The 14,560-nt window shown below is 42.7% G+C and overlaps 1 protein-coding gene across 1 annotated transcript in view; it reads right to left on the bottom strand.

Moving 5' to 3' along the window:
• The window catches only part of SF3B3 (splicing factor 3b subunit 3), a 29,926-nt gene that overhangs the window by 8,731 nt on the left and 6,635 nt on the right, over positions 1–14,560 (bottom strand). Inside the window, exons 8-18 of the mRNA XM_065028966.1 lie at positions 13,972–14,075; positions 12,714–12,879; positions 12,121–12,216; positions 11,515–11,587; positions 5,964–6,115; positions 5,397–5,552; positions 4,896–5,051; positions 4,030–4,173; positions 2,957–3,079; positions 1,390–1,544; positions 121–295 (exon numbers count right to left, since the gene is read on the bottom strand). Coding sequence (XP_064885038.1) covers positions 121–295; positions 1,390–1,544; positions 2,957–3,079; positions 4,030–4,173; positions 4,896–5,051; positions 5,397–5,552; positions 5,964–6,115; positions 11,515–11,587; positions 12,121–12,216; positions 12,714–12,879; positions 13,972–14,075 — 1,500 coding nt within the window. The remainder of the gene's footprint in view (positions 1–120; positions 296–1,389; positions 1,545–2,956; positions 3,080–4,029; positions 4,174–4,895; positions 5,052–5,396; positions 5,553–5,963; positions 6,116–11,514; positions 11,588–12,120; positions 12,217–12,713; positions 12,880–13,971; positions 14,076–14,560) is intronic.

The raw sequence follows: 14,560 nt of genomic DNA, 5'->3' as shown, positions 1-14,560 counted from the left end.
TCACACAGAGCACAAAAACTTCCAGGCAATGGTATCTGGGAACTACTGCATGAGGAGGATTTCCAGCTGCAGAAGTCACCTCTGGGAAACGGATGCGTGTACCTGCCCCACCCCAAGTACCTCGGCCATTTGCTGCTTCCTCTGTGCCTTGGTGGCCTCTGTGTATGCGTTGTGGTCTGTCTCAATGATAATCAGGTTGTTGCTCTCTGGGTGAATGACAAACTTTCGGGGTGTGTACTGCAACGGGAAGGCAACCTGGTTGAAGACTGCCCCCAACTTCTCCAATGCCAAAATCCTGGGGGACAAAGATGTGACATGTCAAACAAGGTCAGAAAGCAGCTGCCCAAGAGGACATGACTGGAGTTGAGCTTTACATCTGTGAAACTGGCTGGTACTGGAGACAAGCAGCACCTTTCTCAGGCCAGAGAGCAACTTGAAAACGGTTCCAAAGGGGAGGGCAAAACCAGCTCCTAAATGGGACCTAATGCTGCGGGACAGGTGTGCTCTGCAGTGTAGGGTCCCTAACTTGAGGGCTCTCGGAATGCACCCTCTCCTGGTTTCTGTGGTGCTAAAGCAAGTCTATCCCAAGAGGAACAAACAGCACACGGAAAAGGCAAAGTGCATATTTGGGGAACACATCATCTGAATCTAAATGTGCCACAGCCTTTGACACATAATCAAATGCTCCTCAGAGACACTTTAGTTAAAAGAGTATGAAAAATGCTTTCTTCCTGTGACTTGCCAGCTGAAACGCCAGTTCTTCTGGCATTTGGTGACTGAAAATCACAAGTCTCTCTAGAAAGAATGAGTCCTTTAAAAGCAGTGAATGCTGTAATATTTCAATGAGGACAGATATGAAAAAAAGTGCCTGTTCAAGTGCATAAAGCAGAGCTCCTGAATTTGTGTTCCCCTATTATTTTCATTTATCTTTTTAATATCTAAGCTCTACTTTAAAAAGGCAACAAACACAAACATCATGCTTTTGATTTCTTAAATCATGTGGCTTATTTTCATAAACTGCAAGATCCTACTACACAACAGGCTCACGTTTATTAAAAGCTTCCTTCCTCTCTAAGGAACAGAGTATTTAAGGATAACTTGAATTACATTCGTTATTTAAAAAAATCTGGAAAGTAGAAATCAGAGAAGTGCACTTTATTTCTTTTTGACAGCATAACTATCCCTGTATTCCACTTGTTTTCTGAAATCCATCCAAGTGTTTCTATCAAATCATTATCCACGACCAAATAACCTCAAAAAAACCTCTTAATTCTTAAGGTAAGTCACTTGACCTTTTTCCTTTTTAATGTCTAATGAGAATCCACATACCCTTCCTTCTGCCTGGCATCCTGGCCCAAAAGTATTCAGTTTTTCCCCATTAGTTCTTACCTCAAAGTATTTGTGGAGATGGCTACAATGCCCTCTGGGCACTGCTCAGAAGCAAAACCAGATGCAAACTCCAGTGTCTCATAAGACAGAGGAGTCAGGTGGAAGCGTGACTGATAGGAATAACTGAGCCAGGAACGGCTTGACATGGCCAGCACCTGGGAAAGGCAGACGACAAATTCATTAGGTCACTCCAGGCAACACGAATGGATATATAGTGCCAGGCTCCTGCCTGCTAGAACAAGTGAATTCTTGCAGGTAGACTTCACCCAGCTCAGAGCATACCTTCAGATACTACTTGGTTTCAAGAGTTTTATCTAGAAAATACGTATGGCATGATGAGGAACTTCAAAGCTCTATCAAGACACCAAATACTCAAACTGAGGCTCAATAAAAACTGTTATCCGTTAAAGCCAAGATCAAATACTTTCATATCTCTCTCTCTCTTTTTTTTTTTTTTTTTTTTTTTTTTTAAATAGCCTGTTTTAATGGGAACAGGTCTTTTAAAATAAATATTTACTGCTTTGACACAATCTAAATGCTGTAGCACTGTAAGGGAAATTTACTTAAAATAATCAGTAACCTATTTTCAATCAAGTTAAGGGAAGCAAAGGAAGCAGACGGACTTCTAAACTCTTCAGCTTTAAACATTTAGCTAAATCAAATTCAGAGCAACCTTAATTCCTAGCTGGAATAATATTGAAAACACTTAGAAGCTACTCCAAGCCCATCACTGACTGGGCATAAGCAGCATAGGCTTTTTCTCCCCATATTGTGAGACAAGGAACCAAGACTGTTCTCGAAGTAGAAGAGCACTGGGCTATTCTAGAAGCATTCTCTGCCAGAGCTGCAGCTCACCTCACCTCCCAGGCACAGCTGGCAGATCAGCAAGAGCAAGTTGAAGAGATTGATCCCATTTACTATCACATCAGAACAGCCCACATTCCCAGATCCAGCCCCCTCCACTGAACAGCAATATTTCTCAACTCTGAGGGTGTCATCCAAAAATGAGTCAAGCAGGGGGTGGCTGATCTCCCCAGTGCCACATCAGAAGGGCTGGAAATGGCACTTCTAATGAAACACATTCTTCCCTCTTTGCCAAATCCTGCAAATATTTTCCTCAGCCCCTGGCTGAGCCATTCTCAATATGCACAGGAGAAAATAATCTACTGCATCAAGCAGTGGGTAAGATTTGCTCTTTCCCTGTGCACTAAGGCAGGCAAGAATGAGGTTTTTCAGTGTCTCTAAGCCCAAGAATCTGCTCAGAGCTTTCCAGACACACTGCCAACACAGGCCATGGGTCAGTGAGTCCTAGTTCAAAGGAGGTAGGGCAGCACTACATGTAACTTCCTAAGAAGTAAGGAGAATACCAACATGAACAAGGCTGCTTGTCAAAGAGCAAATTGTGAGCCAGGCAGCACCATAATTAAGTAATTCTGCTTTCCACCCTTACCCAGAGGCTCCTGCTGTGCTGCAAGGATGCTTCCTCACCTTGCCTACCCCTAAGGAAAACCAGGATTCTGTGTCTGGGGACTGGATTTGCACCCCTCCGAGAGTTCGCCTCACTTACCGCCTCTTGGCCTTGCATTCGGACTCGGAAGAGTTTCACAGGCCGTGAGCCAAGGTATCTGGTCCTGGTATCGGAAAGATCACCCGTAACAGGATCCAGGACAGTTCGCAGCAGTACGCCGTTCTTGACATCAGCAAACCAAAAAGTTAGATCAAGATTCCAGATAAGAAATAACTAGCTACAGCCCATTATTCAAAACCAAGAGGCAATATCTGAAGAATTAGGTGTTTATTTTCCTAGCCTCCAGTACAAGTCCCTTCTACTACTATGCTGTATCTAAACTGGCTCTTAATATTAAAGAGCATAGCTCCTGCACACTCCTGCAGGGCAGGAAGGAATCACTGTAAAACAAACAAACTGACCTCCCTCAAAGCAAACAAAAAAGCCAAAGAACAGACCAAGAAGTTTGGTGCATCATATTAGCCATGAAAAACCTGAGGGCTGATTCCAGATCATAATCTCTCTTTGTACAAAGCATTCACCCAAAAGTTCATGCTGCTTAAAAAGAGCTTGCATTCTGGCATCAAACTCCAGGCATGTGAAAGAACCTAGGCTGCTCCGATTATTTTTACCACATGTTGAATGGTCAAAACAACATTTTTTTGGTCAAAGATCAGAGTCAGTACTGGATGCAACAAAAAGCTGTGTAACAGTAGTTATTAGAGCCTGTGGTTGTGGGTAGTTACTTCTTTAATACTCTGCCCTACAGGCAGTTTTTAAAGAACTGCCCAACAACATTTCACCCAAAAAGTGTTGGGTTTGGTTTGTTTGTTTGTTTTTTAAACACTGTACCCTCTTCCCAGAAGAGGAAAAAGCACAATCTGTGCTATACAAAGTATGTGACAATATGGTGTCTTCTGACTAGTCTCAAGTCTAGGAAAGTATGGGGAAATTTGCACCTCTACTAACTCAGACAGTAAATTCCCCAGCCACAATTGTTAAGCATTTTGCAACAAAGAGAGGACACTCAGGTTTTGTGTGGCACTGCATGATGACAAGACTATTACTACAGCAATCCATCTCTCAAGCGAAAGCTCATCAAGAACTGTCAGAACCAGGCTGGCCTCTCTCACCTGCAGCCCAATGTTCAGGTACAGAAAGCCGATGGAGCCCCTCTCCCCCAACTCATCCTGCTTCTCTGTGCCGCCCATCTCCACAATGCACAGCGACTCAGGCTGCGCGGGAAGCGCCTGCATACTCAGCGGCTGTAAGCAATCCTGTGCGAGACAGAAAAGAGGTACCAGACCAGTCAGCAATGCTTGGCATGGCAAGAGGGGATTCAAGCTCCATCAAAGGAGCTTAAAGACACCCTTTTAAATGTCCATAAAGAAGTATTCAGTATGGGGGAAAAAAAAAAAGTCACAATAGATGCTGGCTCTGGGGATTTTGGCAAGCAGGAGTGCTTGCAGCCCTGGGGTTTGGAGAAGATAAACTAGATCCTTCCAAACTGTTCTAGCACAGTTTGCAGCTATTTAGCATGGAGAGGCCCAAGTAACATTTATGTGACTTCAGTCATCCTCTGAACACTCATCTGTTGTAGGTAGAGGAATGATAACACTGGTTTGCTGCTGACCTGCTTGCAGAATGAATCTGCTTTTACTATGGGTATATAAACAGTGACAGAGGAAAAACAAAAATTAAAATAAAAACCAACCCCACCCAACCCAGCCCAAAACAAATAAAAAATAAAATGCTTTCATATCTTATCAGCTGAACCTCCAGACATGGGTAAAACTAGATCAAACAAGGGAATCTGTTACAGGTCAGGATCAAGGGCCATGCTTCCTCCCAACCAGCAGAGAAAAGCCATGCAAGCTATTCCTTCCTGGTCATCCACCTGAATATGGAAAGACAGCTTGGATGGACACAGCCCACCTCTGGGGTACCCTTCTGAACAGTTCAAGCCAATGGAAGAGGCAGAAACAGCCCAGCTACTTACCGAAGGGTCAAGGGAAATAATTCTGACAGTGTTGTCCACCAGCCCAACAGCAAGGAACCGGGAGCGTTGCTCCCCAGGGGGAACATTGGCCAGGCTCATGCAGACAACATCGGCTGACATCTCCTTTCTCTCCGTGTACTCATTCAGCTGTCCTGACTGAGAAAGAAAAACACAAGAGACTTATCAACAAACCAATGTGGCAAACCAGCACAAAAATCTCTCTTTACACATATTTTTTTTTTTTCTTCCAAGACAGTGCTTTGGATTGTTTTACAGCCATTTCTTTACAGCCTTATTTCAGCTACAACTGGAAAAAACAGAATAACAATAGGATAAATACACAATTTCAAGTCTTAGTTATGAACTTCAGAGACTTCAATTAGCCATTAAATCATCTCAGGCAGACACTGATTGATTTATCAGTCCTAGAAGGATGCTCCACTACATGCCCCACACTCTACCTTGCTCTTCCAAACTCATTCACAACATTAACACACCTACCGGGTCCATCTCAAAGTAAACCAGTTCTCCTCCAGTCAGTGCTATCACTACTTGTCTTTGGTTCACAGCACATTTTACAATGGTTTTCTTCCCTGGTGTCTTCCATTCATTTACTCTCTTATCTGCTCGGATGTGCCGAATCCCATCTGGATAAACCTGAAGGAAAAAAAGAAGGTCACATCAGTTCTGTATTTACCATCCCACCACAATTCCCATCTCACTGGTGATTCTGACCCAGAAAAAGCCAAAGATAAGCACTGCTCCTGGCAGTGGTGATTCATTAGCTACACAACAGGCTGAACTAGCACAATGCCACTCGCCAGCTGGAAGCATCGAATCTTTGAACTACAAGGAATTACTGAGCACACACCGGAGGCGTTTAGGATCATCTTCAGCTGGTCCAGTTTCACTATGCAGGCGATAAAAAGGGAAAGGCTGAGTAAGTATCATTCTCTGCCAGTCCACACCTTTAGATGTGACATACGTTGCACTGTTGCAGAAACCATGGCTGTGCAGCAAGCAGGAAGCGGCAGACATACAGACATATCATAAGCAGCTTTCCATTACCTGTACCAGAGCATCATCACCGAGAAGAGAGCAGGACAAAGTGGGCGTAGTACCCAGGAATCCAGAGTCAGTCACTTCTTCTACAGTCTCTCCGATAGACAGCACCAGTGTGGCATTTACGAAGGACACAATGATATAGGCATCAAATTCATCTGGTCAAAGGAGACAGGGAAAAAAAAAAGGGTGCTGATTAAATAAATGCAAGGCTTCCCATCACAATTAGCAATCTGACAGCTGTCTAGCAGTTACCCTTCAGGAAAATTCCTGTGATAATTACATTTGCTGGCAGGATTGTAAAAGTTCGTTTTAGGACACACTATCCAAAAGCCAGCCACTGTTAGACTTCAAAAAATGCAAGACTGAGCCAGGGATCAAATTATGATCCAAACAGAGTCAATTCTCGATACTCTGGATTCTGGCAAGCAAGATTCCTGCCTCCTTTTTTCAAAGACAGCACAAAGCCTAGGAGCCTTTAAGATACTTGCCCCACCTCACACAAGGAGATGAATCCAAATTTAACATCCAATGAAGTCAAATGAAATCCAATAATCTGCACACAAGGAACCCATCTGCAGAAACTGCACCACAGGTGCTGCAAACAGGAGGCTGCTGGACCACACCTCTGTCTAGTATCCACACAATGAAAAGCTGCAGGGAACAATTAGGGTGCATTGCAGCAGAGCAGCTTGGGGTTAGCCTGGTCTACCCTCAGCCAGAAGCTCAAGTAGCTTACACAGTCACTCATACACAGTCTCTTGGGATGAGAAACAATCACATTTTTAAGACAGAACAAACATTGACCTTTACTTCTACTGGAATAAGTGAAATATTTCGGTTATTATCTCCAGTACTGGCTTCTCCCAAAGGGAACAGCTTGGGAGATAAGTCCAGTAGCTTGGACATGGCAAATCTGTGCTAATCAGAAGAGTCTTAAGAGCTCATTTGGAAATAGGGAAACTTTGTGGGAAATAAGAATAGGACTGGGTAAAGGGAATGCCCCCGATTACTGCTGTCCATTTGCGTTCTGCATAAAGCTATAGGCATTAAACAGAGGGAGAAGAGAGTCTCATTAAAACAGAATAACAAAAGCAAAACAAATAGAAGTCTCTTGGGAAATGGAGCCAGGAGCCTCAGTGGAGAAGTATGATTGCTTCAGAGAAGCAACTCTGCTGCTGTTGTCATGCAAGTGCTATTCCCCATTATAATCCAAAGCTCAGACTTATGCACCACAGCCCAAGACAATTAGCAGAGGTGAGGGTGTAAGAGAGCTGTCACAGTTTTCGGCCTTAAGCAGAGTTTCTCCATAATTTGCAAACGTGGGAAACATGGAGAAGTGGCTAATGACTCTCTGAGTGGAGAAAGAAAATAGAGAACTCTCACTGGGATGAATACAGGATGTGAGCAAATAACTTGCAGCAGCTTAAAGAAACTGAACTGGGTTAACTGAAACAAATGCTTCAGGAACTGATCCTTTTCTTATCCACCCTGTTTAGAGAGAGGCATTGCCAAACCTGCTGTGTCACGTTTGTAACAAAGTTCTTACACACAGCTGAAAATATGCAAGTGAAAAAAAAACATCATTCTTCTCTTCAACATCTGGTACACAGACCCCAGCTCTGATCAAACTGAAGAGCTTTGTGTAATTAAATCTGTTCCAACAGTGGTTTGCGGCATAAACTCCATTACTACTCTATCAAGGGTCATAACCTGTAACCTCCAATATACTCCTGAACCCCTGCCTCCAGAACCAGGTCCACTTGGGGAAATAAGAACTGAACCGGCACACAGAAAGTGGTTAGAAACACTAACTACTTCGATGGTAGTTCACCAACTACCATTAATGCCAGACAGTAAGAGTTCAGTAAGATGTACATCATTGCACACTGGTTATTTTCCACACTAAATAGCAGCTTCTCCCACAAGCCTGCATGAATTTTGATCAGCAGAAGTCTATAAGAATTCCTCGATCACTTTAAACAGAGATTCTAGCAGTTCACAGGCTGAGCATTTAATTCATAAATATCCTGTAGACAGGATGTTCTAAAAATTCAATTTCAAAGACCATCGTTGCTTTCCAAAGTTCTTGAGAGCTGCTGCTTTCCTCCCTGGGGGCTGTCATTCTCATGATAAACCACCATGTCCCAGCTGGAGGCTTAACCACGTGATTTGGAGCAGGACAAAGAGCTCCCATTTGAAAGCGAAACAGATTCCCTTAGTCCTACTCAAAACGAAAACTCATTCCTACCTCTTAATACTCTTTTAGTTCTTTCTTTTCATGGCTTACAGTTATATTAGAGCATGCCTTTAAGTCTGTGTCAATAATAGTGACAAGTGCATTTTTGCTTGAAGTCCAGTAGTGTTGCCTAATGCTTCTCTGATGGAGCTTTTGAAATAAAGGGTTTGATTTACCAGAATGAAGTCAGTGAATAAGATACATTCATCTAGATTCAAACAATACAATTTTGGTTTAGAAAATATAGCAGCCTAGTTGAAATTAAGCAGAGTAAATCCCCAGGGCACACTGAGAAGCAATTCTCTGTTAGAAAAAGAGCTCTATAGATTTTAATATGAAAAGGATATCTACTTAGTTCTGCACAATCCCAAGCATAACATCAGGCTGCCCAGAGTTTTGAGCAGATAGATGTTATTTTGTATGCAGACACAAGACTTCAGAGATGCTTATTACAGTTCTAATTGCTCCAGTTAGCTCCTTTCAGCAAGTAATAGAGACATTTTAATGACCCCTCAGATGGCTGGACTCACTCTCCTGTGCTTTCATTACAAGTTTTCTGCAGCTTCATGCACACGTCATGACCAGTTATGAAAACATTTCAGTCCATGAACTCTCTACTGCTGTCCTTTCTATTATTTGTCACAGACTCTGAGTAAGTCCATGAAAATGCCATTCCTATACACCAGTCCATGCCTGATACTGTTTTATCACACACTGCAGAATGTGAATTTGCACCAATACAAACTTAGTCACCACTAGCTCAGAGGAGTTCAGTGAATAAACACATGAGCAGTGACAAAATTCAGGATTATTCTCACTTAAACAATATTGATGGGATGACAGGACATTTCCCTGGGCTTCTGTTCACTACTGCATGGAGACTCTGCAGCTGTGACTCACTGCACATTGCTTTTTATGCAAGAGTGCCGGGTAGGAAACATAGTCTGTTAGGTCTCAGCTCACATCTATCTCCACAGCAAAGCACACAGCCACTGAGCTCCCCTGACCTCGATATTTAACTGCAAGAGAGGGTCTGGTCCAAATCCCATCCACTTCTGTCTGATGGGCTGACACATCCCATGCTAGCAACAACTACAAGTGCTTCAAGCACACTCAGTCATTTTCTCTTGGATCTGTACAAAGGTGCTGGGAGCCAATCCTCAGTCTAGAGGGAGCTGAAAACACCCCTGAAATGTACACCTCTGATTTTACCAAGAACCGACCCGTCCACAGAGACAGTCAATTATTTTGTTCCCCAAAAACTGTAAGATGGAATAGCAGTTGCTATCTACTCTTCAACTACAGAACTACAAAGGCAACTATGCCCAAACAACACAACCGCTTCTAGAATTAATTTACCGAAAAACTTAGCATAAAACTAGCCCCATGATTTTGGGATTCTCTGTAGTTAACCTGTGGGATGGTACAGTAGCCCCTAGCAGTAGGTACACACCTGTGGTGATCAGCACCTCCACCACCAGCCACCTGTGGAAGAAAAAAAGAGGCTTGGTATTGGTAGTGTTTATCACCACGTACCAGCCAAGGTTAGTATTTGCTTTAAAGGCTGCAAACCTGTATACGTCTTACAGAGGCCTTGCAGCACACACACACTGTAGCACTACAGTAGCACCAGGCAGCCTGACACTGCAAACTGAACACTCAAAAAATCAGAACTTGGCCAATTTCAAGATTAGATACATGTCTGAAAAGGTTCTGCAGTCTCTGTTTAAAACCCACTAAAACCATTTCTGAATTCAAAGAGTTGTAACCTGGAGATCGGTTTTACGTAACTTTAAACCACGTTCAAAACGTAGCATAGTTCACAACAACTACAGATTCCAGCCTTTCTGAAATAATGGAGAAGATCTTCATGCAGGAACCTGGAGAATTTGGAAGGAGGAAAAAAGAGGAGGCAGCGAGACAGGTCCGTTTCATGTCCGCTATCAACGGTTCTCCATTTCCTGAAAAGTCAAAGATAAACTCTGGAACCCCAACAGAAAAGGTTTTAGAAGCGTAAGGTCATGTCAGAAGTTTCCATCTCACAGAGGGACCAATTGTTACCAACTCCTTTTCCAGAAGGCAGGAGCAAAGGCTTGTCTCTAACAAACTGGAATGCCTCTTTTAAGAAAGCACATTTTTTTTTAATATAAACTGTGAAAATACTTTCCTCCCAACTCTTATTTCTGCAGAACATGAACGCACTTAGTGCTCAAAGTTCCTTCCATGCTGCTTATGCCTAAGCACAAATCTCAGAATATGACCACAGAAATTGATGGCAGGTTTCAGATGGCAAGGAAAATTCCACAGCAATGTTTGAAATACCCACAGGGTTACTGTCTCCCTGGAAGACAGACTACTCTGATTACTTAAAAACAAGATACCATGTCACCGCAGCAGGCTAAGGTCTCCAATGCAACAATCTGGCATTTCTATATCCAGTGCATAAACCTAGAGGAAGTCTTCGCAAGATTTATACAAAGCACTGCCTCAGAAATAATCACTGAGACTGTCATTATCCAGAACAGATTAATTTCAGGCTTTTTAGGTGTTCCTGAGGCACTCCGTTCTCACCCCCAAAAGAAAGGCAGGACAAAGGATTACATTTCCTCTTATACTTCAGTGAGGCAAGCCCATTATTTCATATCAGGAAAATAACCCAAGTCCACAATCCAGCACATTCTGCCAGTTTTAAATCTTGACCTTCCTGGAACTAGCAGCATTCTATAATGCTGCTGGGTTTTTGAATAGGGAGCATGTCCTAGCCCAAACAGACTGTTTTCTTTGCAGATATGCATAGAGGGAAGTAATAAAATACAGATACTGTTGCTGATTTATCTTCTTTGTTCCATAATTTGTATCCCACACTCTCACAAAGAGCTGATTACTGTAGCTGTCAACACACATACAAAGAATAGCGAGTATGCTCCAACAAAAAGCATAATCATTGCCTGCTGATGCCAGAGCAAGAACTTATGGGAAGTGGGAAAAGATGAGAAGTTCAGCAGCTTCAGGCTGCAAACGTATAGCTGACCCAGCATACTGTGTGATGGATGCAGCTGCAAGCAGGTGCTTCTTTGTTGAAGGGACATGTGACAATTCTAGGGGACCAGAGGGTGGCTTCTAAGTACAAACAGGTGGCTGCTGATTCAAAACATAACTTTTGGGGATGGCATACAACCATCATGCAGCACCTTTCCTGACTCCCTGGACAGAAAACAAAAACAAAAACTCCCACAAACCAAAAAAATCCCCCCACAACAAACAGAATACACCAAAAAACATTAGCACCTCCCTGTGTTTTAGGAAAATACTGCATACCTTCAACATGTCTCCTCACAGTCCACACAGCATTGGGGTTACCAGGCAGCTCTGAGACAGCCATTTCAGATACCTAAGAGTAAACAGGAACAAGGTTCTTTTGCAAACAGATGTTTAGACTTAGTACAGTAACTCACCAAACCACCAGCAGTTTTTAAGCCTTCCCACAACTGGGCAGGAAAGCTACTAATTCCCAATTCTCATGCTCTCTCCCTGTGCCAGATGTGCTGCAGGGTAGAATATACTCAGCAATGATACGACAGCACTAGAGCCCTGGATGTTCAGCTTTACAACAAGGTCACCCGCCCACAGCAAAGGGAGCAGCAGCAGCTGGCAGAGACACCAGGAATGTCCCAGCTCAATACACTCAAGTATTAGAAGAGACAAAATGCAGGTGGTTGGAGTCAATTAAACAAAAAACCTTTGAGACGAAGAGTAAACAGCACAACCCTTCAAACTGCAAGAAAAAAAGCCTAGTGAAAGTTGCTCTCTCTCTCTCCTGACTATGACAAAAGGAGAATCCCTCCATTTCAGTACCCTTATTTCCAGGATTTCATCCCATTGTCTTTGTCTCAAGCTGTTCTTCTAACGCGGTGGAAGTCTTACCTCAAGTCCATGTCTTAGAACCCTCAGAGACGACCGGGGCCCCCGACCACAAGCCACATACAACTGGGGTGTGTCTTCATTGGCCAAATCTGCTATCTGCATAGAGAAATAGTGTCGAACAGTGCCCGCAGGAAGAGAAAATAAACTAAACTATATATGCCACACTAAGAGATTTCTTTCAAACACAAAGACTGCGGAGATGCCATAGGGTGTACGATCTGCTGCCCTGCAATCATGGCAAGTTTTAACCAAACTCTCTGCAGAGCAGAGAGCTGGTCTGATGGTCAGAGGAGCCACAGAGGTCTGCTGGCTGACACCTCATGTCCAGAGATATTTATCATCACATGAATCAAAGGCTGCCAGGCCAAGGACCGGTCTTTGGCAGCTGTCTGTGAATTCAGCAGACTTTCTTTTCTATCACTATTTAGTATAGAGAATAATTTAGAAGAACGCAGCTTTGGTGACTCTGTTTACACACAAATATTCCGCAGAGAAGTGGAGAAAAAAGTAGTCATACATCTATGATCATCTTCTCTGTAATTAAAAAAAACTCCACTTAGATGGTGAATGGGAGCTTGCTGATGGCAACATACCTGACAACACAGAATAGGAGACAAACTATCCAACTCATCTACCAGCACCAGGTTCTTGAGAGGTCGTGGCTGAAAAAAGAATGTATCTCCTTCCTCAAGAGGCATGGCAGAAGAAAACTCTGGTTCCTCATCATCATCACCCAGGTGAGCTATCTGGTACAGGTAACTTGAGACAGAAAGGAAGAGCAACAGCATGTTCAGTGCAAAGCTCATGTAGCCTTCTCTAAGTAAGACTTCCCAAATATTCAGGCAGTAGGGTAGACAAAAACCCTCCCCTACATTACACAGCTATTAAAGTTTAGCCTTAAGGATTGCCTTCTTTGTGACAAAATATTTAATATTTCTGTGTTAGAGCCAAAGCACCAACTGACAGCTGAGGCTACAAGCAAGGCCAATGGCTACAACTGCAGCTCCACAGTTATCTATTTTACTAGAATACTCTCATCTCGCTATTTTTAACTGCATCCCCTATTCCATCTTATCAGCCTAAATATCACTACAATCAAGTTAAACTTCAGAGGAAAAAAAAGTAAGACTACAAGAATAGTCTGATTTACTTCCTGGTTTTAATAATGCTCAAATGAATACAGCTTCCTCAAAAGCTTGGTTTATACAACTGAATTCAGATTCACCCCAGTAACCTGCCTAGAGCTCCCTCAGGTGGCCAACTACAGATGCAGCCAGGACAAAAAAAACAACCAGCCAACCGCGTAATCTCCGTTCCTGTGAATCCCCCAGTTAAGACACTGTTAAGCCATCTTCAAAGGTGCACAAAGTCTCCTTTGAATCTCTAAAATACTCCAGAACCCCAAACATGAATTGAGAAAGCCTTCAAGTACACACCTATTGACCATGGTTACAGATAAAAAACCCTTATCTACTTCTGAGTGGGCCAAAACACACAAAAGTTCAATGAAAACTGATCAAACTAATTAAAGATAATTCACCTGGATACACGATGGATGTTATATGAACTACAAGTGCTCAATTCTTCCAAAACCTACCACAACAGCAAGTAATCTTTTGTTCTCTGCACTATTAATATCTAACCTTTGTTCAAACAACAAGAAAATTCCCCTATTCAGTCATAGTCTAAACCCATTGTTCTACTCAAGCCATGTGAACAAAGCACTAATTTCCTTGTTACAGAGATGCTTGTTGTCTTTCTACGTTCAATAAGTTCAAGGGTCAGTTTGCAGTCCTGAACAGAAACAGTCCATTTCAGGAGAAAAATGCTGATGTAAAACTGTTTACTCACTGGTTTCCAAATTCAGATGCCACAAAGAGAAACCCTGTTTTCAGCACGCACATGGCAGCTGCAACAGGAACAGTGTCAAAGTACTTCAGTCGGATCTCTGTTACCTGAAAGGCAAAGGAAGACGTGTCAGTACTAGTAAAGTACCACAGCTATACATGTGATTTAACAAAAAAAAACCTGCCTAGCTATCCTCTCCCAAGAAAGGAAGCAAGAGTGGGCCAGGCAGGCATAACCACATCAGTAGCCTAGGGCAGCAGGTTGTAAATCACAAAAACACGTCAGGCTGCCTGTTTTATTCTAAGACTTTTTGGCTTTGATAACACCAAGTCTGTTTGGAAAAACAAAAAACCAAAAAACCACACCAACAAAACAGCTGCAAAAATAGCAAGCTATCTAAAACAAGAAGAAAATTGCTTCACTCAACACCAGTCACTTCCCAACACATGAATAATTAACTGTCCTGGCCAAATTTCTACATTTGATATGGTCACAATAGCTCCTGGTGAAACATTCAAGAACAATTTTAAGACACTTGAAGGTGCTACACAATCACCCCTTGTACCAAAGTTGACATCTATAGATGAAAGAG

This window comes from Columba livia, chromosome 13 (assembly GCF_036013475.1).
Source record: "Columba livia isolate bColLiv1 breed racing homer chromosome 13, bColLiv1.pat.W.v2, whole genome shotgun sequence".
Taxonomy (NCBI): domain Eukaryota; kingdom Metazoa; phylum Chordata; class Aves; order Columbiformes; family Columbidae; genus Columba; species Columba livia.
This window is presented reverse-complemented; position numbering and strand designations above follow the sequence as displayed.